Below are 24709 nucleotides of genomic sequence, written 5' to 3'. Positions count from 1 at the left end.
GGTTCCCATTATATACAGAGTTTGGGTTGCCTGTAGAGATTTTTGGAATGTTTTCAGGGCTTTGTATTGATGATAATTGAATTAATTATTGGGTCTTTGTTTGTGACTATTCAAGCAATTGTTTCAGAGTCCTTAAATTGGCTATTTTCAATTTTTGTAATGCTCAGTAATCAAGAAAATGGAAGAAGTACTCTGGAAAGATCAGTTTGTCAGGAGTGAGAAAGGAGTTATGTATGTTGCTGGTTAAGAATTGTTCAGACCTGGAACAGCACGCTATTTTTGGTGAGGGACCCAAAATAGTTATAGAATCAGATACCACCATTTAATGTGGACAGATACTTGATGAAGGTCGATGGAGCACCCAGGAGAGAAAATCAACTGTGTGGAGTTATTAGAATGTTATTTTGTGGTGCGTTGTTTTATGGAGAACAGGAAACTGTTGTTTAATGTTGACATGTCTGCAGTTACGTGAGCAACATAGGAGGACCACAGTTAAAAGGTTTAGTCAAGGTGACATGTTTTCTGGGAGTATTGTTTAGGCAGAAGAATTACGGTTGTGGCTGAACATATCCCTGTTTTGTCAAACAGGAATCTTCGTTATTTAAGTGACTGGAAGTTGGAGAGACGAATTTTCTGTGTATTCAGAGTGGGGGCTTTCGAAGTACATCTTTTTGCAAACTCGTTAAGCACACAACATTCAAGGAGTTTTAGTTTGAACCAGGTCTGGAGGCATTGAGTGGAGGTTTTTCTGCAAGACTGGAGCGATCCAAATCCACGTGGTTTTGCCTTTGGGTGCAATGCTGGTGAGTATGCTGGTTTATGCTTGTTCGTGTTAGGAAACGGGGGTTCTGATAACGCTTCTGTGGATTGTGCAAGAATGGTACCCAGTCATGATGAAATGTTGCTGTATTGTCAATTGCTAAGTCCAGCGTTCCCTGCTGAGGGGTCCTTAAGGGGAGTTGCTCAAGTTGGTGGTAGGAGGGCATTTAGTGCTGGTGTCACAGAGGTTTTCAGGAAGCAATGAGAAATGCCAGAGCTTTCAGCAGGAGCTTTAAGACTAATTTCAGGGTTGAGGGGACCCGAGAACCCAGAAAAGCTTATAGATTGGTATGGAATAAATTGGTTTGTTGGTGTGTCCGGTGGGATCTTGATCCCATTTCAACTTGGAGTCCGAGCTTTTTAAAAAAAGTCTACATTATAAGACGGTTGGTCCGCATAGATCAGCAGTGGCTGCTGGGCATATTTTGGTCAGGAGGCTTAGGTGAGGAGGTTAATTGAAATTTTTATGGTACCACCAGTTGAGAAGTATATGAAATGGTTTTCTGTGCAACTTTACCAAGAACTTTCTGCCACTAATGAGGGTTCAGAAGCGTTTCAGAGAGCTTTTATCCGGGAACTGCTGCCAATCTAACTTCGTGATTTCCTGACAGCTATGGATCATAACCAAGGCTTATTTAGTCGACAAAAGCTAACTGGAGCTTTCCTTTATGAATACACTTACTTTTAAAAACCACAAGGAGTACATTTTTCTTGATCACTTAAATCAATGCACATTCAATAAAAAGATCTATGAAAATGAAATGAAATTACTCCTGTTTATAAATCTAAAAATATATATATATATATATAATCTATATCTTTAAACTTGCATTAATACAATACAACTATATAGGCTTCATATTTGGTGACAACCGTGTAATAAGTATTTTCTAGTGTTTGTACAGAAAAGAAGATATAAGTAACTTAAAGGCGTGTAGGGATAAATGGCTAAGCAAGCTTCTAATTTTTGTTTTTCTTTCTGTATGTCACAGACGTATGAAGAAGCAGCAGACAAAGAACGGCAAGTGTACAAAGTAGAACTAAACGCATACAAAACACAGTTATCTGGGGTGCAGATCGGTGCCATGCAGGAGGCAATGCGGCAAAGAAGAGCAAAAAGGAAAAAGATGAGACAAAAGAGGGTAATCTAATAATTCGAATGGCTAATAATGAAGGCTTCTAAGAGGAATATCTTTTTTTTATGCACAGATTTTTTTTATTTATAAAACAGTGTCTTTATTTAAATGCCACTGCAAGACCTGCATTGCGTGATAATAGGAACAAAATGAAAATACACAATGCAAAGAAGAAGAGCAAATATCAAGAGAAAATAAAAAGCAATTAGTACACTCCCGGTCATTCGAGAAGCCATGATTTGTCCAAAACTATAAATGCAATGTACTTTTTTAAAATAAGCATTTCACAATACACCAACAGGCCACTAAATGAGGAGTACAAAGAGGTGTAGTCCATCATTGCTGAGAAGACCAACAACCATAGCCAGCGCAGGCTTCCGTCGAAACATAGATCGGAATCTAGGCATTCCAAGATGAAGTCGACGCAAACAAAGACAAGGGACACTCTTCCACACCAAATGAAACATTGCAATCGCCCACCAAAACAAGAACACCTTCCTTGGGGACATTGTTAAAGATGCAAGAAAAGCCAGCAAAAACAGTACAAAAACAAGCTCTCATTGTAGAGCAGGGAAATGTTTTTGAAGGACTTGAAAAAATCATGAAAAGATGATATAAACAACCAAAAGGCAAAGTCGGGATGACACGCAGCCGCAACTAATGTGGGTGTTGATAGAGCATAGAGCTGCATGCTCATTAGTCACCCAATATCCACTCACACCAGGTTACCAACACACGGATATGAGGGAGACGTTAGAAACTCAGAGCACAAAGAAGAACAATACAATTCAAACTCCCATAGAGATGCATAGAATAGCCCAAACCCACTGGATGATTATTCTGTTGTGCTTGATACCAAGCAAGGCATCCCCACCTGATGATACATCCTCCTACCCCAGTGTGGTACAGAGAACAGCAGAATACCTTAAACTGCAGATGCTTACAACAGAAGAAGAGACAGACTTATTAATTGAGACTGCATCTAAAACAGAGAGGACTGTACAATACTTGCCAATGGTTGGCTCTATGTTAAAAACCTCCACAGAGATCTTAAAAGATCATGTGAAGCCAAGGGTGCTTAACCCACGGATTGAGAAAAAGTACACTCCTTTCCCCTCAGATCCATTATACATTAGAGGACACCCTAGTGGGGATTCCCTTGAGGTCACTAAAGCACAAAAAAGGTAGGAATCACAAGGCACAGGCAATGCTCCACCTCCTGACAAGGAAAGTAAGAGGATTGATGCCGCGGGGGAAAAGGGCGGCAACTGGCTATGCTTACGATTGGCGTATTGCTAATTCAGTATGCCTATTATCAAGATACAATAAGGTCACAAGGGCCAAAATATAAGATCTGTTACAACATCTGCCAGATCAATTCAAACAGAAGGGAGGCTCTAGTGTCAGAAGGAAAGCAAATTTCAAATGCAAATATAGGATGTGCACTGGATAGTGCAGACACTGCGGCCAAAGGAATGAACTCCAGTTATGCTACATAGGCATGCATGGTTCCACATATCCGGGTTCAAACCCAGAGTACAGCAACACATTCTTAATGTATAGTTTGACGGCGAACATTTACTTTGTCCTGAGGTTGATACACAGTTAAAAAAAATCTAAAAGGACCCAGAAACCGATACGTCTGTGAGGGCCTTACAAACCACTACATACAAGCAGCCTTTTCTTAGATTCCACAGGGGGACCTCCAAAAAGAATACCCAGGAGCCCCAAAGCTATCAGAAACAATAGCAATACTATCCACACTCAGGAAGAGGTTATGAGAGAGGTGGATACAGAGGAAAAGGTTGTGGCATGCCCACAAAGCCAACCACAACTAGCAAGCAGTGACTTGGCATCCATTATCCCCCAATCACACAACACCTGTCGGTGGAAGGCTACAGCAATACCATCAGCTGTAGCACAATGTAACAGACCTATGGTTCCTCCAAATTGTCAGACTTGAATATTGTCTAGAACTGAAAGAACAACCACATAATATCCCACCTAAAATCCACAGCATTTTCATCTGCTAAAACAAGAAGTAATAGCACAAATACAGAAAGGGGCTATAGCACCACAATGAGTATATTCTCTATGCTTCCGGATTCCCAAAAAGGATGGAATGCAACGCTCTATCCTAGATTTATGTCCCCTAAACCAATGCATCCTATCAGAACACTTTCATATGATGACACTACAGTATTTAATACCACTTCTACAAAAAGATGACTTTGTGGTGGCATTGGGTTTGAAGGATATATACTTTTGCATCCCTATCCATCCGACACATCGCCGATACCTATGGTTTGTGGTAAGTGGACGTCACTGTCAGTACAAAGTACTACCCATTGGTGCAAGAGCCTGTGAGGCATACAAAAGGACCAGGCGGGACCAGTAGCGTACTTTTACGGCAAAGCCACTTTAGTTGTGGTTTCTCATCTTTAACTGACCTTTAATTGTCCTTGTGCTGTTTATAGGGGACCTAATTCTCCTGGTCGGTTCATCTTTGTTCAGCGCAGGACTCTGGATAACAGGTCAAGAGACCCAAGGTCAGTGTTTCCGCCACACTACCCGTATTTGGAATTGAATTGGGGAAGGAAAGTGTGGGATCACCAAACGTAGCGCAATCCACTACCATTTACTGTGCTACTAAGAGGAGGAGAGGGTTTTATGTGCGACTGTGCTACGGACTATTGGTGCCTTCCCCGTCCGCGCCTTGAACCTCGCAACTCCCGAACAGCCCCCGTAGATGCACACATACCTGAGTAAGCCACGCTCCTCCTGGAGGCTCGCTGGCTCGTTGACCATCTGGCTTTCCCACGGAGATTATGCTCTTCTGACCCGTTCTCCGGTGCTTCGTCTTCCGTCTCCACTGTGGCGTCCTTTCCTCCTGCTTCCTTTTCCGAAGCTTCTATAAGGACCTGGCTTCAGCCCACGTGGGTGATGACAGTTTTCTGGGGCGAGGCGCGAGAGTTCTGGACTTCGCTTAAAGGAGCCACATTGAAGGCTGTCTGGAAGCTGTCTTCCCGGGTGTCCTTCTTCCGTCCAAGCTTTCGCATTTATAGGCTGTGAAAACAGAAGGGGTTTTACATGAGGTGGGACACACCACCATTCGTTCTCATCCTCCTTGGACCACATCTCAGAGATGCCCTCTTCATGTCATACCCCACCTCTTTGATTCTCGCGATCGGGGGAACAAGGGAAGCGGAAAAGGAAGTTTGCATTTCCATTGGCCACCTCTTTTCGATGTCTGACTTTGAAGGTAAAAGGCTGCAATGAAAGGAACCATCGCAGGACATGAGGGTTGTGCCCTTAGTTCCGGCTCATCCAGAGCAAGGGGGCGTGGTCAGTGTAGAGAGTGAACTGTGGATCTTTCAGGTAATATCTTAGCTGCTCAATAGCCCACTTAATGGCGAGGCGTTCCTTCTCTATCACTGGGTATTTTGTTTCGCAATCAAACAGCTTCCTGCTGAACAGGATAGGCCGTTCAACCCCTTCTGGGGAGACTTGGGAGAGGACGGCACCCAGACCAGTCTCCGAAGCATCTGTTTGTCGAATAAATGGTGCAGAGAAGTTGGGAGAGGCGAGGACCGGACTGGTGTTGATAGCAGTTTTTAAGCTTTGATTGACTTCTTTAACTGCTACAGAAGGATAGAAAAGGTACCTGGTCTTTGAGTCTTTTTTCAACAGATCGGTGAGAGGACTGGCGATGTCCGATTAGTGTGATATAAACCTTCTGTAATACCAAAATAGTCCCTCAAAGGCTCTCACTTCCTTTTTTGGATGAAGTAAAAGGAGTGTCAAGGATGGCTTTCATTTTGTCCTCTTGTGGCTAAATCACTCCGTTTTTCGAGCACTACGCGTTTTTAAACAATTCTGCTATGTCAAGCATGTCATCATTTTGGATATATTTTGGTTTTCACTTCTTTGTTGTGCACATATTTGCACTCTTCAACTTTGGTCACGTGTTTAACAAGTGTCACATTTTGCACAAGGCTGCATGATGAACACATGTGCCGAAGGATGCTATAAGTTACTATCATTATTAATTACAAAAAGGGGGTGGTGATGGACAGAGTATCTGAGTTAATCAGAACACTCCTACCCAGTCAACAGATCAGGGCTTGATCCATCACCGTTTTTTAGCTCACTGCACCATCCCAGTTCAGAACCTGGCTATATGCAAATTAGTCTGTCCCTGGCCCAGTGCATCATGGGAACAGGGCAGACCAAACTACCAAGCCAATTCTTCACTGGAAAGGAAACAAGCTTCCGGGGACCGGTTTCTGGCATTACAGCCGTCTTCGGCCCGGCTTGCTTGAATCCTGATGGTGCAATGAGCAAGGGACTCATGTCTGAGCATACCCTTCCACACTCATGGTGGCCAAAATAATTACAAAAAGGGGGTGGTGATGGACAGAGTATCTGAGTTAATCAGAACACTCCTACCCAGTCAACAGATCAGGGCTTGATCCATCACCGTTTTTTAGCTCACTGCACCATCCCAGTTCAGAACCTGGCTATATGCAAATTAGTCTGTCCCTGGCCCAGTGCATCATGGGAACAGGGCAGACCAAACTACCAAGCCAATTCTTCACTGGAAAGGAAACAAGCTTCCGGGGACCGGTTTCTGGCATTACAGCCGTCTTCGGCCCGGCTTGCTTGAATCCTGATGGTGCAATGAGCAAGGGACTCATGTCTGAGCATACCCTTCCACACTCATGGTGGCCAAAATAATTACAAAAAGGGGGTGGTGATGGACAGAGTATCTGAGTTAATCAGAACACTCCTACCCAGTCAACAGATCAGGGCTTGATCCATCACCGTTTTTTAGCTCACTGCACCATCCCAGTTCAGAACCTGGCTATACGCTAATTAGTCTGTCCCTGGCCCAGTGCATCATGGGAACAGGGCAGACCAAACTACCAAGCCAATTCTTCACTGGAAAGGAAACAAGCTTCCGGGGACCGGTTTCTGGCATTACAGCCGTCTTCGGCCCGGCTTGCTTGAATCCTGATGGTGCAATGAGCAAGGGACTCATGTCTGAGCATACCCTTCCACACTCATGGTGGCCAAAATAATTACAAAAAGGGGGAAGCTTGTTTCCTTCCCAGTGTAAGAATTGGCTTTTGTAGTCTGGTCTGCCCTGTTCCCATGATGCACTGGGCCAGGGACAGACTAATTTGCATACAGCCAGGTTCTGAAACTGGGATGGTGCAATGAGCTAAAAAACGGTGTTGGATCTAGCCCTGATCTCTTGACTGGGTGAGAGTACTCTGCTTAATTCAGAGACTCTGTCCATCACCACCCCTTGTTTTAAATTAAAATAAGTTACTATCAGGCAGAATTATCTCTTGGACTGTTTTGAAAAGTCTCCTGTTTCATTTTTAGAACATGTTGATGCGACCCCTGATGAAGGGCCACGTTTGCCCCAAAATGCATTGGGATGTATAATTTTTTGATTGCAACTAAACGTTATTCGGCCACCAAGGAATTACTGATAGACACCAATTGATTGAATACATTCAAAAAAGAAGCTTCAGCAATGTACCAAGTGTATTGATTGAATTTGCTTAACTGATATCAGAAACAATCTGGTTTCCAGATAACTGCTCCTGCCAGCTTCGAGGTATTCTTCCTCGCAGCATACTTGTTGCATTGGTCAGTTGGCGCCTTTGGACACGGCGCACTGGCAAGGACGCACATAGATTACATTGATTTTTCATGTTTAATCGGTTATAATTTTGAGTGCACATTGGCAACATTGTCTCAATCACTACGTTGCCTAGAATGTACCAGAGGTGTCTAACCTTGTTAAACCCTAATCTGGACTTTTTTGCGTTTATGTGTAAACCTGCCTGTTGTAGTGCTTGAAGGATGGCTTTGCAGTGTGCTAGGTGGTCTTCCCAGGAGGAACTAAAAATGACAATATCATCAAGATAGGCAGATGCATAGTCTTGGTGTTGTTGTTGGAGTATTTTATTCATTAGCCTTTGAAATGTAGCAGGAGCCCCATGGAGATCAAAGGGCAGGATCGTGAATTCGTATAGGCCGTCAGGAGTAGAAAAGGCAGTCTTCTCCTGGTCTTCTCTTCTAAGGGGAACCTGCCAATAGCCTTTAGTGAGATCCAGTGTTGTGATATACTGGGCATCCACTAACTTCTCTATCATCTCGTCGACTCTTGGTAGAGGTTAGGAATCGAACTTTGTTACGTCGTTTACGGCTCGAAAGTCAGTACAGAAATTAATCAAGCCGGCTGGTTTGGGTACTAGTACTATAGGGGAGGACAATGCACTTTGGTACGGTCGTATGACTCCCATTTCTAGCATATTTTTGATCTGACTATTTACAGCCTGTCTCCGGGCTGTGAGTATCCTATACGAACGTTATTTTACCACTGTTCCTGGAGGAGTGACAATGGTGTGTTCTGTCAACATAGTTCTACCCGGTAGATTGGAGAAGAGAGAAGAAAAGGACTGCAAGAGAGGGCGGAGTGAGGTCTTTTGAACCAGAGTTAAGGAGTCACTCCGCTCTAGCTGGTCTATTGTATTAGGGTGAGCAGGATATATGAGCTGGTTTGCCTTGGGAGGAGGACTGAGCCATCTCTTTAGCATGTTTATGTGATACAACTGTACTTCTCTGGGCTATACCTGAATCTTATAAGTGGTGTTTCCTACCATACCTACTACTTTGTAGGGTCCCTTCCACTCGGCTTTTGTTTTTGCAGAGGAGGAGGGTAGGAGTACCAGCACCCAATCATTCACCTGTAACCATCTCCATTTTTTTCCTTTGTCATAAAAGGTCCTTTATCTATTCTGGGCTTTTTCCAAGTTAGTCTATGCCAGGTCCTGGAGTTTTCCGATCCTGGACTTGAGTCCCTGGGTATATTCTACAAAACCTCGGGTTTCTTCCCCTCGTTCCCTTTCCCAGGTCTCTTTTGTCATCTCTAGGAGTGACCTGGGTTGTCTCTCATATAACAACTGAAAAGAGGAGCAACCCAAACTGCTTTGGACCTGACTACGTATAATGAACAAGGCTAAGGAGAGTAGCTGATCCCAGTTTTTCCCTTTATTGTTCAACTTTTTCTTCAGTGTGCGTTTGAGGGTCCGATTACATCTCTCGACCAATCCATCCGTCTGGGGATGGTAAGCCGATGTCTTAATATGTTTCAGGTCCAGGGTTTTACAGACCTGATTCATAAGACGAGAGCCAAAGGGAAAGCCTTGATTGGTTAAGATTTCCTGGGGAAACCCACCCGTGAAAAAAGCTTGGAGTTTCTCTGAGATGTTAGTAGCAGCCTGGGATTGTAAGCTTAAGGCTTCAGGGTACTTTTTAGCGTAATCCATGATTACGAGGACAGACTGATGCCCTTTTTTGGATTTAGGTAGTGGGCCAATCGTGTCCGTGCCTATCTGTTCAAAGGGCTTCCCTGTAATCTGGAGCGGTTGCAAAGGCACTGGAGGCAGTTTTATATGGTTTTTTTTCTGACAAACCTCACATTCTTGGCAGTAATTTTTTATGGTCTCTGTTAGAACTGGGATTTCTGGTTGGCTGAGGCTTGCGCCCAAGCCAGGCAGAATCCACCACTCTAGTCAGGGCAAGGGAGTCACACGCCAAGATAACCCCTGCTCACACCCTTGGTAGCTTGGCACGAGCAGTCAGGCTTCTCCTGGAGGCAATGTGTAAAGCATTTACGCACGCACACAGCAACAACATCCCAGGCACACCACAAAAGGAACTCCACACAAGGTTATAAAAAATAGCCTTTGTATTCTCATAACACATTAGAATAGTAAACACATAACATACACTATGCCAACTGGCACGGGCAATATTCACAAGGTAATATTTACACATGACAGGGCCACATGGGCCACTGTCAGAATCAGCACTTAGCAGAAATTGGTACAAGTAACATGGATCATAAACATTTAACCAGTAACCACTGGTAATCACTGTACTCCACCTCACCCTGTAACATAACTTACATTATGCACAGTCACATCCGGCGCCAATTACATTCTGCGCCAACCTCACCAGCATAAATCATAGTATGCTACAATCTCCTCACTAGTCTAAATTCCTTAGACCCTACCTCCTAAGTATAACTCACATTAGGGGCGTACATCACACAGTGAAACATAATCTCACTAGCATAAACCGTAGTATGCTACAATCAACCTCACCAGCATAAACCATAGTATGCTACAATCTCCTAATAATAAACCCCAGTTTAGAGGTATCAACCACAGGGTGCGCAAAACATCCTAAATGCATTACATTTCCTAGCACCACATTGCATGAGCACATCCATCACCTTAGGGCCTTGCGCCCTATACATCACCCAGTCCCCCGGGTCAACTGGCCATCTCCAAAGGGGTTCAAATGCCCTATGTCCCGAATGTCAGGGCGCGCTGTCTATGCAGCACCAGTCAAGGGTGCGCCATCTGCGCAAACCTAAACGTTGCAGCTGCCCACTACTTGCTGGGCAGCTGAGAATAATAACAGGGCCTAAACGCTGCAGCTGGCACTAAGTGCTGCGCAGCTGGGGAAGGCCCGGCACCTCTGTGCCACTTCTGTCCCTCTCAGGGACTCTCTGAAGAATGGCGCCTAAACGATGCAGCGGCCCACTACTTGCTGGGCAGCAGTAGATAGTCCAAATGCGGCATGGGCTCTCCCTGGCCCTTGGAACCAACTGCGCCACAGGTTGGAGCCATCTGGCTCTAGAAACAAACATGTGTCCCCTAGTGAGCTGTCTGACTCTAAAATGAAAACAGGTCCCTCGGAGCACTCTGGCTCCTTAAACACTGAGCCAAACGTTGGAGCCCTCTAGGCTCTAGACATCATGTCCCTTGGAGCACACGGGCTCCTAGAACAACTCTGCGCCACTGTGGAAAAAGAGCTTGCCCCCAAGCACTGTGGAGCACACTGGTGCCCTCAAATAAATAATCAAATGGCGGGGCCACACGGGGCCCTTAAAATAATGGGTAATGCGTTGGAGCCATCTGGGCTCTAAAGACAACAAGCGGGGCCATTAAATAACGGTGGCCACCAAGGGACAGAACTTGTCTCCACCGTGCGAGCAGCCCGCTGCAAGCCGGGGCCGCTCGAATCGTCCCCACGGAGCCCCCCAGCCCTTTCGTACTCACCGGGCTGCTCGACGGGGACTCCTCTCCTCGGGGACGGCATCACTTCTCCTGCGGCGGCGCTTGCGGGGCTCTCTCACCTCACGAGAGCCCCACCTTTTTGAGGCGTCAGACTTCACCTGGTCCTTCACTTGCGGCGGGGGTAGGCACCGGCAATGTGCCTTGCGCCCCCTCCGCCTTCTGCCGCTACTGGCTGGTGCCTGCAGGGCTCTCCCTCAGCAATGGGAGCCCCGCATCAGCAGGCACCAGCATCCATCTCCCGGCGGCTTCTCCTTCGCGGGCTTCCTCTCGTACTCGGAGGCCCCACGTCACTCCTCACGCTAGGCCGCACTTCTGCTTCCATCCGCAGGCCCTGCCCACACCAGGTGGGAGGCGGCGATCTCCGTGCTTTTTGGCCGCAATGAGGGGTAGGCTCCCTCGAGATTAAGAACAAAAGTCACGGGGTGGGCCCCAGTGCATACAAACAACCCAAGGAGCAGGGTGGCACCTGCAATGATGTTATGTTATGTTGAATTTATAAAGCGCACAGCTACTTAGAAGTGCCCCGGCGCTAGCTCCTGAAAGTAAGAGATGACCGTTCAAAAAACTTAAAGCAGGATGGGCTTCTGTTAAGACTCCCATAAGCGGGGTGGGCACCCGCTCGATCCCGGCAGTGGAGCGCTGCGGAGCAGACACGCTCCTACTCAGCTGGAAAAATCATCAGCATAAATAAAGCGCTCCTCCTTGCAATTTAAAGCGCTCTGCTGTAGGGGAAATAAAGCCCTCCAAGAATGCTTACAGCAAAAAGGTCCAGGAACCAAGTGGGGGAGCACCACAGCTCCCAGCAAAGAAAGGACCTCCAGGCATCCAGGGGCTAGGCAGGGCCCAGGGAGGCAAGCCTTCCCCTGGACCCCAGCAGCAGCACACCCCTGGTTGTTTCAAGGTGAACACAAGAACCTTTTTCATGGGATCACAGCCCCTTTTTATACACCAAATCCTTTGCTTCCAAAGGTGCAGGCAAGGGGTGAACCATATGCAACTGGTTCTGAAACATTTTGTTTTGCTCAACCCCTCTGCCTATTCACCGGGTGGGTCAGGGGCATCAGACACACCACAGGGGGTGGAGCCAGCATTGTGGACGGAAGGCCCAGCCCTATTCAGGTCCCAGGTGCACTCCTCCCTGCCATCAACATGCAGAGCTCCCCATTCACCACCGGGCAGACCCATCCTGACTCCTGGAGCCAAGCACACAAGTCAGCTCCAGCCAAGCACAAGCCAGACAGTCAATTCACATTCACTGCACAAGCATGCCAACTTCTAAAAGTGGCACTTCTCCACTAGACACAATAAATCTGCGCACATCATCGCGCAGCATTTAATCGCACGAGTTTGCACATACCAAACTCGACCCTGCACTCCCCACACATCAGGAACTACCATGGACACATATATATCCATGCATTCCTATGGGAGGGCAGGCCACTCTCACCACACATACACAGAGAGCGCACACACTTTTCACTGGACCAAAGTGAAAAAGTGTGCAGAGGCCTAAAATCACCAGCACCAGGTTACAGAAACAGGCTAGGAAAATGCAAAAAGTTTCGGGGTGAACCTGCCAAAAAGGCCAAGTCCAACAGTCTGATATATGCCAGCCCAATAAAAATGACGGAAGATGTTTTGGTTGTTTTTAAAGTGCCTGTATGTGCTGCCATGAGATGGAATGGACAACGAAAATTACCTGGTTCCTGATGGGCAGATGCACTAACAGTTGCGGGACGTGTCTTTTCTTTCCATCCGGTATAATAGCTCGTCCTTTATTACAAACTGTGGGTAGTTTTTTTATATGGGGGTTTCTTTTCACGCATCGTTCCATGCGTTCTGGAGGGTGGGATAATTTTTTTAGTCATATCGGAAGTTCCTGGTTTGGAGCCAGGGATCATTGGTATAAGGGTAAGCGGGGGTGGGGTGTCCCCAGAGATGTCTTTTGTTTTTTTTTTCTCTGAGAGATTGGTTTGTACAGTAGTGAGAAACATCCCTATAAAGTCGGAGTTATCTGCTCCTATAATGAATTCCTCTGGAAGATTAGGTAATACCCCAACCCTGACTTTCATAGCCTGTCCCTTTTCTGGTGTAAGCTGTAGGTTAGCAACTGGGTATGGATTGACATCACTGTGCACACATCTAATGTTTACCTCAGTATCAGGGATGATTTGGGAGGAAGAAATGAAATTGTTCTGTACCACAAACATTCGACACCCTGAATCCAATAGCGTGGTAACCCGTTTTCCGTTCACCTGTACACTTACAGAAAAGCAAGGCCCCATCTCTTCGGCGTATAGGATTGTTTTGGGGCTTTAGCTGATGTCCATTGTTTCCTCCGGTGGTTTTTTATGAGGGCATAGGCGGGCAATATGGCCCCATTTCCCAAAGTCGAAACATTGGGTACCCCGAGGTATCAGTAGCTCAGACTTGTGAGGTCGAGGTTTCAGGGGTTACTGGGGAGGTCTGCAGCGTTTCTCATTTCCTGCCTGTTACTGGATGAAGTAGAGATGTTTTCTCTGTCTCCCTGGAGGACGCTCTGTTCAGAGCACGTGAAAAGGTTGTGGCCATCTCTACTGCTTGTTCTATTAGGGGTGTGTATGCTGCCGTAGCCAACACTGGATGGGATAAGGGAGAGCCTCAAGGTATTGTTCTAAATAAGAGTTCCAGAATGTATTCTTTGCTGTGCGCTGACAGCTTTAACTATTTGTCGGCAGCTGTCTTTAGTTTATGGAAGAGAGTTTTGGGGTTATCCCCAGGTGCACCCCCTTCCTTCTGAAACCATACTCTATATGCATCTTCGTCCATTCCTAGATGGTCCAATATGTTAGTTTTGACGGTTTCATAAGGAGTGTTTCCATTGGTGTTGGCGACCTGGTTTGTTGCTTCGGCCTCCCAGGAAGAAGAGGGGCCAAAGAAAACGACCATTTGTCTATGGGCCATCCACATGCTTTGGCTGCCCTCTCGAAATTCAACAAAAATGCGTCGGGTCCTCACCAGGGATGTGCTTCTGTAGAACAACATTGGAGGGTCCTGGCGTCCTACCTTTAGGACCTTGGCGAATGGACGTCAATTGTTTCTGATCTCCAGCTACTTTCTGTATACATTCCACCTGAGAGGTTATCGCATTCTTGAAGACCTCCCTGTCAGCTTGGGCCAAGTTCATCTGACGTTCTACCTCCCATTCTAACTTCTCTTGACCTTTGACTAGATTGCTGAATAAGATTCTCCTTTATTGCATACTAATGGACATCTGCCCACATTCTCCACCACATGTGAGGCGTACAAAAGGACCAGGCGGGATCAGTAGCGTACTTTTACGGCAAAGCCACTTTATTTTTGATTTCTCATCTTTATCTGTCCTTTAATTGGCCTTGTGGGGTTTATAGGGGACTCAGTCTCCTGTTTGGTTCGTCTTTGTTCAGCACAGGACTCTGGATAACAGGTCAATATCCCTCGAACAAACAAAAGAGATCAAAGGTAAGTGTTTCCGCCACACTACCTGTCTTATGAATTGGGGAAGGGAAATGAGGGATCACCAAACTTAGCGCAATCCACCACCATGTGCTGTGCTACTGGGTGGGGAGGAGGGCTGTATGTGTGACAGTGCTAGGGACTACTGATGCCTTCCTCGTCCGCACCTCCAACCTCCCGAATAAGCCCGCGTACCAGATGAAGCCACCCTCCTCTGGGAGCGTGGCGACTCGTTGGTTCGTCGCCTCCTGGCTTTACCGCAGACACCACTCCTCGTACGTCTACTCGGAAATGCTGTGGATGATTCTCTTCCGACCCGTTCTCCAGTGGTTCGTCTTCCGTCTCTGTGTGGCGTCCTTTCCTCCTGCTTCCTTTTCCGAAACACCTATAAAGACCTGGCTTCTGCCCACGTGGGTGACAGAGTTTTCTGGGGCAGGGCTCAAGAGTTCTCGACTCCGCTTAAAGGATCTATTCAATTTATTTCAATCTACATTGAAGAATGTCTGGAACAGTGTCTTCCTGGGTGTCCTGTTCTCCCGTCGAAGCTTCTGCATTTATAGGTTGTGAAAACAGAAGGGTTTTACATGAGTTGGGACACACCACCATTTGTCCTCATCCTCTTTAGACCCCCAGCTCAGAGACGCCCTCTTCATGACACAGCCCCTTGGGTATTCACCAAATATCTACCCTTACGTGGACGATTGGCTGATCAAGAGTTCCAACAAACAAAAATGTAAAAATGACAAACTGCAATAAGTTCGAGGCATGTGGGCTGCTGAATTCATATCTATAGCATAGATCGCCGCCTAGTGTTTGGTCCGGATGATTGCACATTGTTGTCCTGGAAGAGTCTTCGAAGTATCACGAGATAGGTGGCTCCTCCCCTGGACTACAGTGCGCATGGGCATCGACTCCATCCCCAGATTGTTTTTTTCCGCCATTGGGTTCGGATGTATATTCGACATCTCCAGTTCGGAATCGATATAGACTTTTATTACGGCCCGAAGGCCTTCTCTTAACCGTCGGTATTGTTTGCGTTCGGTCCCAACTCTGTTCCGGCTCAGTTCCCGAGTCGGACGTCCAGAGGAGTCGCGTGGCTCTTCGCTACTCGGGGCCCAGTCGACGCAGCGAGACTTACGATGACATCATGGAACGGAGTCCGTTTAAAAAATGTCCCGTGTGCGGATCTAAGTACCCGCACATCGACATCCACCCTGTGCCTTTCGCCGGACCACGATGAAGCCAACTGTATGGCTTGTTCCAGGTTTCGATCAAAGAAGACGATTCGACTTCGGCGTGTGGCGCGCCAGGAGGCCCGGCAGTCTGCCCCGGCACCGGTGGATATCTTTGACAGAGAAGAAGCAGACGAGCAAGAGATTCATCTGCAAGTTTCCCCTCCAGCGGAGGAGATCGACTACGGATACGACGCAGACGTCGAGGTGGTTGAGGCAACAGAAGTCGTCGACGAGGTAGGGGACGACAATGAGGCCTACGGGGCTACGGAAGATAGCTTGTGTGAAGAGCTAGGCCCCGAACTAATAATTACTACGGCTCAGGTCGAGGGATCGCCACGCGGCCTTACCCAAGACCTTCCGCCCACATCCACGGCCTCGCCTACGGGCCCGGCTACGGACATTTCTGCGGAGCCGACGTTGGTCAAAACGAAACCGAAACCTTCGGTGTCGACGAAAGTGATTGAGACGCCATCGAAACTGAAGACGTCTGCCACCCCGGCCGCCTCCTCGTCTTCGGACACGTCGGGGCAGCCGAAGCCGAAGAAGCCTGTCGACCCAGGGAAGTCGGCCAAGGGCGCCGACCCGAAGTCGGTCAAGGGCGCAGAGTCGAAGTCGGTCAAGGCCGTCGACCCAAAATCGGCGAAGGGCGTCGAACCGAAGACTGGGGCCCCGCACCCCGTAGTCAAGGCCGCCGGACCGAAGCCGTCGACGCAGAAGGCCGTCTAATCGGCAGGGGGACGCAGCGCGTAGAAACAGGCTGATCCGGTCCGGGAAAAACATAAGGCATCGACGCAAGAGTCTTGCCTCGCTGGTGGACCGAAGAAGTCTGTCGGGTCGACGAAACCGTCCGCTTCCTTTACGAAGCAGGTGTCGGATTCTCTTCAACGCATCAAGAACAAGGCTTCCGCGTCCGCACCGAAGGATGCTTCCTCCGCGAAGTCTTCGGCGCCTCTCCTGTTTACGTTGCCGCCAAAGGTGGCACCGAAGGCCTTCGCTCCACGGTCGGTCACCGAAGCGCCCGTCCCAGTGTCAACCGCGCACAAGCCTTCTCAGCCGCTTGGAAGCTTGAAACCTCGACAACCCTCGGTGGAGGAGCAGTCGGAGCACTATATCGACGCCGACACCGGGAAACTCACCCTCTATAAGAGGAAGATCACGGCAACCCAGCCTTTGGAGTCCTACACGATTCTTTTGAAGCGCAAGAAGCCTGCTGCGGACTCCCCTGTTCTGGTGGAGCCTCTTGCTACACCGACTCCACGAGTGGCTACACCCTCACCCACTTATTCGGATGTGGAGGGTGGGGATGGTGATGACGAGGAGTATGGCTTTCCTGCCAACACTGATGCTGAGGATCACAACGACTCATGGACAGTTGCAGGTGACACAGGGGATCAGCACACTGCCCAGGACCCTCAGGTGTACGCTGTCAAGACCTCTCCTACCGAGGATTCAGCTGCATTTAATGCTCTAATTGAGAGGGCGGCTAAAAACCACGACGTGGACCTCCACACTGACCCTATCGAAGTGGACTTCCTTTTTGATACCTTTTCCACTGCAGAAAAAACTGTCAAGACTCTCCCCATGCTCAAGGGGGTTCTCAAACATGCTGCAGACATTTTTAAGGAACCCACACGGGCCAGGGTGGTCAACCCTAGGATTGAAAAAAAATATAGGCCGGCGCCTGGCGACCCCACCTACATCAGAGGCCAGTTGCCATTAGACTCTCTGGTTGTCTCTAATGCCCGGAAGAGGGCGAACTCACAAACCACTGGTGATGCTCCTCCCCCCGACAAGGAGTCTAAAGTCCTGGAGGCATCAGGGAAGAGGGTGGCGGCTCAAGCGGCCAATATCTGGCGTATCTCTAACACTCAGGCGCTACTAGCCCGATATGACAGGGCGCACTATGACACACTAGAGACCCTGTTGCAACATCTTCCAGATCAGTATAAGGAGGCAGCTGAGATGCTTATTCAGGAAGGGAAGCTTATCTCCAACGCTTCCATCAAGTGTGCACTGGACGTGGCGGACACCGTGGCCAGGGCCATTAACACCAGTGTCATGTTGAGACGTCAGGCCTGGCTCAGGATCTCCGGTTTCAAGCCGGAGATACAAACTACCATCCTCAATCAGCCAGTTAACCCCGATAGGCTATTTGGTCCTGAGGTGGATACCACCTTGGAAAAGATAAAAAAGGATACCGAAACTGCTAAATCCATGGGGGCTCTCCAGTCCCAGCTGTTTCGGGGCAGCACTTTTCGTCGCTCAGGCAATAGAGGTGTTTCCAGAGGCCAGATGTCCCAGCAAACGCAATACAATAAAGGTGGGGCGCAATCCTCTTACACCAAGCAGAGTAGAGGCGGCTACCGGGGCAACAGCACCAAGGGCAGAGGTCGTGGAAACAACAACTCCCGCTCCTCCGCCACCACCAAACAGTGACGCCCTGTCGCTGCCCCCGACCATACTACACCTGTCGGGGGGAGACTCCAGCGGTTCCTGCCCGTCTGGAGATCCATCACCACAGACAGGTGGGTCAGGAAACGTATCCAGTTCGGTTATTGTTTGGAGTTAACATCCACTCCACCCAACATGCCACCAAAACACCGTCCTATGTCCAGAGAGCATTTGCACTTATTGCAGCAGGAGGTACTCGTCATGCTGCAAAAAGGGGCTATCGAGCTCGTGCCAGTGGAGGAAGAAGGCACCGGAGTGTACTCCCTGTACTTCTTAATCCCAAAAAAGGACGGATCCCTCAGACCCATACTGGACCTCAGACCCCTAAATCAGTACATTCTATCAGAACACTTTCATATGCTCACACTGCAGCAAGTTCTCCCGTTGCTCAATCAGGGAGACTTCCCCGCAACCTTGAATCTCAAGGATGCCTATTTCAACATTCCACTGCATCCATCACACAGGAAATACCTCCGGTTCACTATTCAGGGTCGGCATTATCAGTTCAAGGTCCTGCCTTTCGGGGTGACCACAGCACCCAGGGTGTTCACAAAATGTCTGGCGACAGTGGCTGCGCACCTCAGGAGGCAGAACGTTCACGTTTACCCATATCTGGACGACTGGCTTGTCCAAGCGTAGTCTGCCCAGCAGTGCGCCGCCAACATGTCCCACACCATTCACCTCCTTCACGATCTGGGGTTCTCACTAAATTATACCAAGTCGCACCTTCATCCGGCCCATGTGCGGCAATATCTGGGTGCGACGATCAATACTCTGGCAACCACGGCTCAGCCGACTTCTGTGAGGATCGACGGCATTCGGTCGCTAATCCTGAAGTTCAATCCGCAACACTCGCTCCCAGCGAGAGTGTTCATGCAGTTGATAGGCATGATTGCCTCCTGCATCTTCATAGTCCCGCACACGAGACTACATATGCGTCAGCTCCAAGAATGCTTGGCTCATCAGTGGACTCAGGCTCAGGGACAGTTGAACGACCTAGTGTTGGTGACCGGTCGGGCATACAGCTCTCTGCATTGGTGGAATCCACACAACCTTTGCAAGGGCCGACCGTTCCAAGAGCCTGTGCCACAGATTATCCTGACAACGGACGCATCTCTCCAGGGATGGGGAGCTCATGTGCTCCACTACACAGTGCAGGGACTATGGACAACGCAGCAGAAGATGCACATCAACTACCTAGAACTGATGGCAATCTTCATGGCATTGAAGGCATTCAAAGTACATCTGTGCAACAAAGTCGTGTTGATCCGGACGGACAACATGACGGCCATGTACTACATTCAAAAGCAGGGAGGTACGCACTCTCCGCAGTTGTCTCATCTAGCTCAGAGCATGTGGAAGTGGGCCATTCAGAGGAACATCTTCCTCATGGCGGAACACCTCCCGGGCAAGGACAATCAGATGGCGGATCTGCTCAGCAGGTACAGCCACCAGATGCACGAGTGGGAGATACATCCATCAGTACTCCGCCCGTACTTCCAGCAGTGGGGTCATCCAGAGATAGACCTGTTTGCCACAAGGGAAAACGCAAAATGCCAAAGCTTTGCCGCCAGGTTCCCTCACCCACAGTCGCTGGGCAATGCGATATGGATGAACTGGTCAGGCAGATTTGCGTACGCTTTTCCCCCAGCACCTCTCATACCGCTGGTGGCACGAAAGCTAAAGCAACACTCGCTGACACTCGTCCTGGTTGCTCCAACGTGGGCACGCCAACCATGATACACCACGTTTCTAGAACTCTCCGTGGTACCCCATCAAAGACTGCGCCTCACACCCAGGCTTTTGACGCAGAGCCATGGCGACATTCAGCATCCAGACCCGCAACAGCTCAACCTGGCGATCTGGCTCCTGAAGTCTTAGAGTTTGGCTACCTTGGCTTGCCTCCTGAATGCATGGATATCATACGGGAGACAAGAAAGCCCACCACCAGAGCTTGCTATGCAGCTAAATGGAAGCGGTTTGTCATCTACTGTACTGAACACGACATCAACCCGCTAGATGCATCCATTCCCAACATCATCTGTTATTTGTTCCATCTTTACAAATGCAATCTAGCATATGCTTCCATTCGGATACACTTGTCCGCCATAGCGGCTTATCTCCAAAACCGGCAGCACCTCTCCGTTTTCAGAGTGCCTGCCATCAAAGCCTTCCTAGAAGGACTTAAACGGGTCATCCCTCCCAGGACCCCTCCAGCTCCTGTATGGAATCTCATTGGAGTCCTCCCCAGGTTGATGGGCCCACCTTTCGAGCCTCTGCATTCCTGTGAGATTCAGTTCTTAACATGGAAAGTGGCGTTTCTCATTGCCATTACGTCTCTGCGACGTGTTAGTGAGCTGCAGGCGCTCACTGTACAAGAGCCATTCATACAAATTCACTCCAACAGGGTGGTGCTGCGCACTAACCCTAAATTTCTTCCTAAAGTGGTTTCGCAGTTCCATGTCAATCAGACCATTGAGCTGCCCGCGTTCTTTCAAAACCCAGAGACAGTGGCAGAAAGAATGCTCCACACTCTTGATGTCAAACGAGCTTTGATGTACTACATCGATAGGACAAAAGATTTTAGGAAGACACAACAACTCTTTGTTGCCTTTTCAGCCCAGCACAAAGGCAACCCCATTTCCAAGGCAGGGATAGCCAGGTGGATCGTTAAGTGTATTCAGATTTGCTATCACACGGCTAAGCGCAATTTAACGGTCCCCCCTAGAGCCCACTCCACCCGCAAGTTGGGAGCCTCCATGGCTTTCCTTGGTAATATCCCTTTGGAACACATTTGTAGAGCAGCCACATGGTCTACCACACACACATTTACTAAACACTACTGTGTAGATGTGCACTCCAAGCAGCTGTAGGGCAGGCTGTTCTAAAGACGCTTTTTCAGACATCTGCAGCTGGCACAGGCGGCCGCCGTTAATGGAGGGACTGCTGTTTATTCTATGCTATAGATATGAATTCAGCAGCCCACATGCCTCGAACTGAATATGCTACTTACCAGTATGCATCTGTTCTTGGCGTGTAGGGCTGCTGACATTCATATCGCCCGCCCTCCTCCCCGGCGGCTGCAGCATTTACACTTATTCTTAGCATGGTCATCGCCCACACTGTTACACTCCATCTTCGCCACAATGGCTAAAAACAATCTGGGGATGGAGTCGATGCCCATGCGCACTGTAGTCCAGGGGAGGAGCCACCTATCTCGTGATACTTCGAAGACTCTTCCAGGACAACAATGTGCAATCATCCGGACCCAACACTAGGCGGCGATCTATGCTATAGATATGAATGTCAGCAGCCCTACACGCCAAGAACAGATGCATACTGGTAAGTAGCATATTCAACCTGTTACACAACCTGGAATTTACAGTAAATGCCACAAAAACCCATCTGCAACCGCTCCAAATGCAGCTGTATCTAGGAGCAATACTAAACTCCATAACAGCAAAGGCATACCTCAATCCCCAGAGGGTTCTCAATCTCCAGAACCAAAAGGCTCTTTTCCAGCCACATAGTCACCTAACAGTCAAAATAATAATGCGTCTATAGGGGATGATGGCTTCTTGCATTGCATTAGTCCCACATGCCAGACTACGTATGAGACCCTTTTCAAGAGTATTTAGCATCACAGTAAACTTGGGTGGCACAGTGAGCTAAAGAACGATGATGGATTCAACCCAGATCTGACTGGGGAGGAGTGTCTGAAAAGTTTTGGCGCGCCCCCCCCCCCCACCATCTCTTTGTGTTTGCTATGTTTGCCCTAAGTTGGCAGGGAAGGCCCAGACATTGGTCCCTTGCTCTCTTTGCCACTGGATTCAAGCTTGCCTGGCTGACGAGGGATGTTACTCCAAAACTGGTCCCAGGATGCTTGTTTCCGGTCCAGGGAAGACCTGGCTTGGCAGTTAGAGCGGTAACTGCAAACACAACAATGATGGACAGAATGTGGATCAATGTCACACATTCACCCCAGTCCAAAGATCTGGGCCCAAATCCATCGTTTTTCCACTCCACACCACCCTGGGTTAGACAATGGCGATATGCAAATCAGCGCTGACCCTGTGCCCCATGGGAACAGTCCAGTCCGAACTACAAAAGCCATGTCCTTCCCAGAACGGAAACAAGCATCCGAGGACCGGCCCGGTTTCGAGGTAACACCTCTCTTCAGCCCGGCTAGCTTGATTCCAGTGGTGTGGAGTGCCTGGGACTCACGTCTGAGCATCCCCAGTACACTTAGAGCGGTAACTGCAAACACAACAATGATGGACAGAATGTGGATCAATGTCACACATTCACCCCAGTCCAAAGATCTGGGCCCAAATCCATCGTTTTTCCACTCCACACCACCCTGGGTTAGACAATGGCGATATGCAAATCAGCGCTGACCCTGTGCCCCATGGGAACAGTCCAGTCCGAACTACAAAAGCCATGTCCTTCCCAGAACGGAAACAAGCATCCGAGGACCGGCCCGGTTTCGAGGTAACACCTCTCTTCAGCCCGGCTAGCTTGATTCCAGTGGTGTGGAGTGCCTGGGACTCACGTCTGAGCATCCCCAGTACACTTAGAGCGGTAACTGCAAACACAACAATGATGGACAGAATGTGGATCAATGTCACACATTCACCCCAGTCCAAAGATCTGGGCCCAAATCCATCGTTTTTCCACTCCACACCACCCTGGGTTAGACAATGGCGATATGCAAATCAGCGCTGACCCTGTGCCCCATGGGAACAGTCCAGTCCGAACTACAAAAGCCATGTCCTTCCCAGAACGGAAACAAGCATCCGAGGACCGGCCCGGTTTCGAGGTAACACCTCTCTTCAGCCCGGCTAGCTTGATTCCAGTGGTGTGGAGTGCCTGGGACTCACGTCTGAGCATCCCCAGTACACTTAGAGCGGTAACTGCAAACACAACAATGATGGACAGAATGTGGATCAATGTCACACATTCACCCCAGTCCAAAGATCTGGGCCCAAATCCATCGTTTTTCCACTCCACACCACCCTGGGTTAGACAATGGCGATATGCAAATCAGCGCTGACCCTCTGCCCCATGGGAACAGTCCAGTCCGAACTACAAAAGCCATGTCCTTCCCAGAACGGAAACAAGCATCCGAGGACCGGCCCGGTTTCGAGGTAACACCTCTCTTCAGCCCGGCTAGCTTGATTCCAGTGGTGTGGAGTGCCTGGGACTCACGTCTGAGCATCCCCAGTACACTTAGAGTGGTAACTGCAAACACAACAATGATGGACAGAATGTGGATCAATGTCACACATTCACCCCAGTCCAAAGATCTGGGCCCAAATCCATCGTTTTTCCACTGGAGGCAAGCTAGCCGGGCTGATGAGAGGTGTTACCTCGAAACCGGGCCGGTCCTCGGATGCTTGTTTCCGTTCTGGGAAGGACATGGCTTTTGTAGTTCGGACTGGACTGTTCCCATGGGGCACAGGGTCAGCGCTGATTTGCATATCGCCATTGTCTAACCCAGGGTGGTGTGGAGTGGAAAAACGATGGATTTGGGCCCAGATCTTTGGACTGGGGTGAATGTGTGACATTGATCCACATTCTGTCCATCACTGTTGTGTTTGCAATTACCGCTCTAAGTGTACTGGGGATGCTCAGACGTGAGTCCCAGGCACTCCACACCACTGGAGGCAAGCTAGCCGGGCTGATGAGAGGTGTTACCTCGAAACCGGGCCAGTCCTCGGATGCTTGTTTCCGTTCTGGGAAGGACATGGCTTTTGTAGTTCGGACTGGACTGTTCCCATGGGGCACAGGGTCAGCGCTGATTTGCATATCGCCATTGTCTAACCCAGGGTGGTGTGGAGTGGAAAAACGATGGATTTGGGCCCAGATCTTTGGACTGGGGTGAATGTGTGACATTGATCCACATTCTGTCCATCACTGTTGTGTTTGCAATTACCGCTCTAAGTGTACTGGGGATGCTCAGACGTGAGTCCCAGGCACTCCACACCACTGGAGGCAAGCTAGCCGGGCTGATGAGAGGTGTTACCTCGAAACCGGGCCGGTCCTCGGATGCTTGTTTCCGTTCTGGGAAGGACATGGCTTTTGTAGTTCGGACTGGACTGTTCCCATGGGGCACAGGGTCAGCGCTGATTTGCATATCGCCATTGTCTAACCCAGGGTGGTGTGGAGTGGAAAAACGATGGATTTGGGCCCAGATCTTTGGACTGGGGTGAATGTGTGACATTGATCCACATTCTGTCCATCACTGTTGTGTTTGCAATTACCGCTCTAAGTGTACTGGGGATGCTCAGACGTGAGTCCCAGGCACTCCACACCACTGGAGGCAAGCTAGCCGGGCTGATGAGAGGTGTTACCTCGAAACCGGGCCGGTCCTCGGATGCTTGTTTCCATTCTGGGAAGGACATGGCTTTTGTAGTTCGGACTGGAC

General features: G+C 48.9%; 1 protein-coding gene across 1 annotated transcript in view; it reads left to right on the top strand.

Annotated features, from left to right (window-relative positions):
• Positions 1 to 24709, top strand: part of TFAM (transcription factor A, mitochondrial) — a 183584-nt gene that overhangs the window by 80530 nt on the left and 78345 nt on the right. The window contains exon 4 of the mRNA XM_078642971.1: positions 1812 to 1961. Coding sequence (XP_078499097.1) covers positions 1812 to 1961 — 150 coding nt within the window. The remainder of the gene's footprint in view (positions 1 to 1811; positions 1962 to 24709) is intronic.

Source organism: Lissotriton helveticus, chromosome 5_1, assembly GCF_964261635.1.
Source record: "Lissotriton helveticus chromosome 5_1, aLisHel1.1, whole genome shotgun sequence".
NCBI classification, from domain to species: Eukaryota; Metazoa; Chordata; class Amphibia; order Caudata; family Salamandridae; genus Lissotriton; species Lissotriton helveticus.
This window is presented reverse-complemented; position numbering and strand designations above follow the sequence as displayed.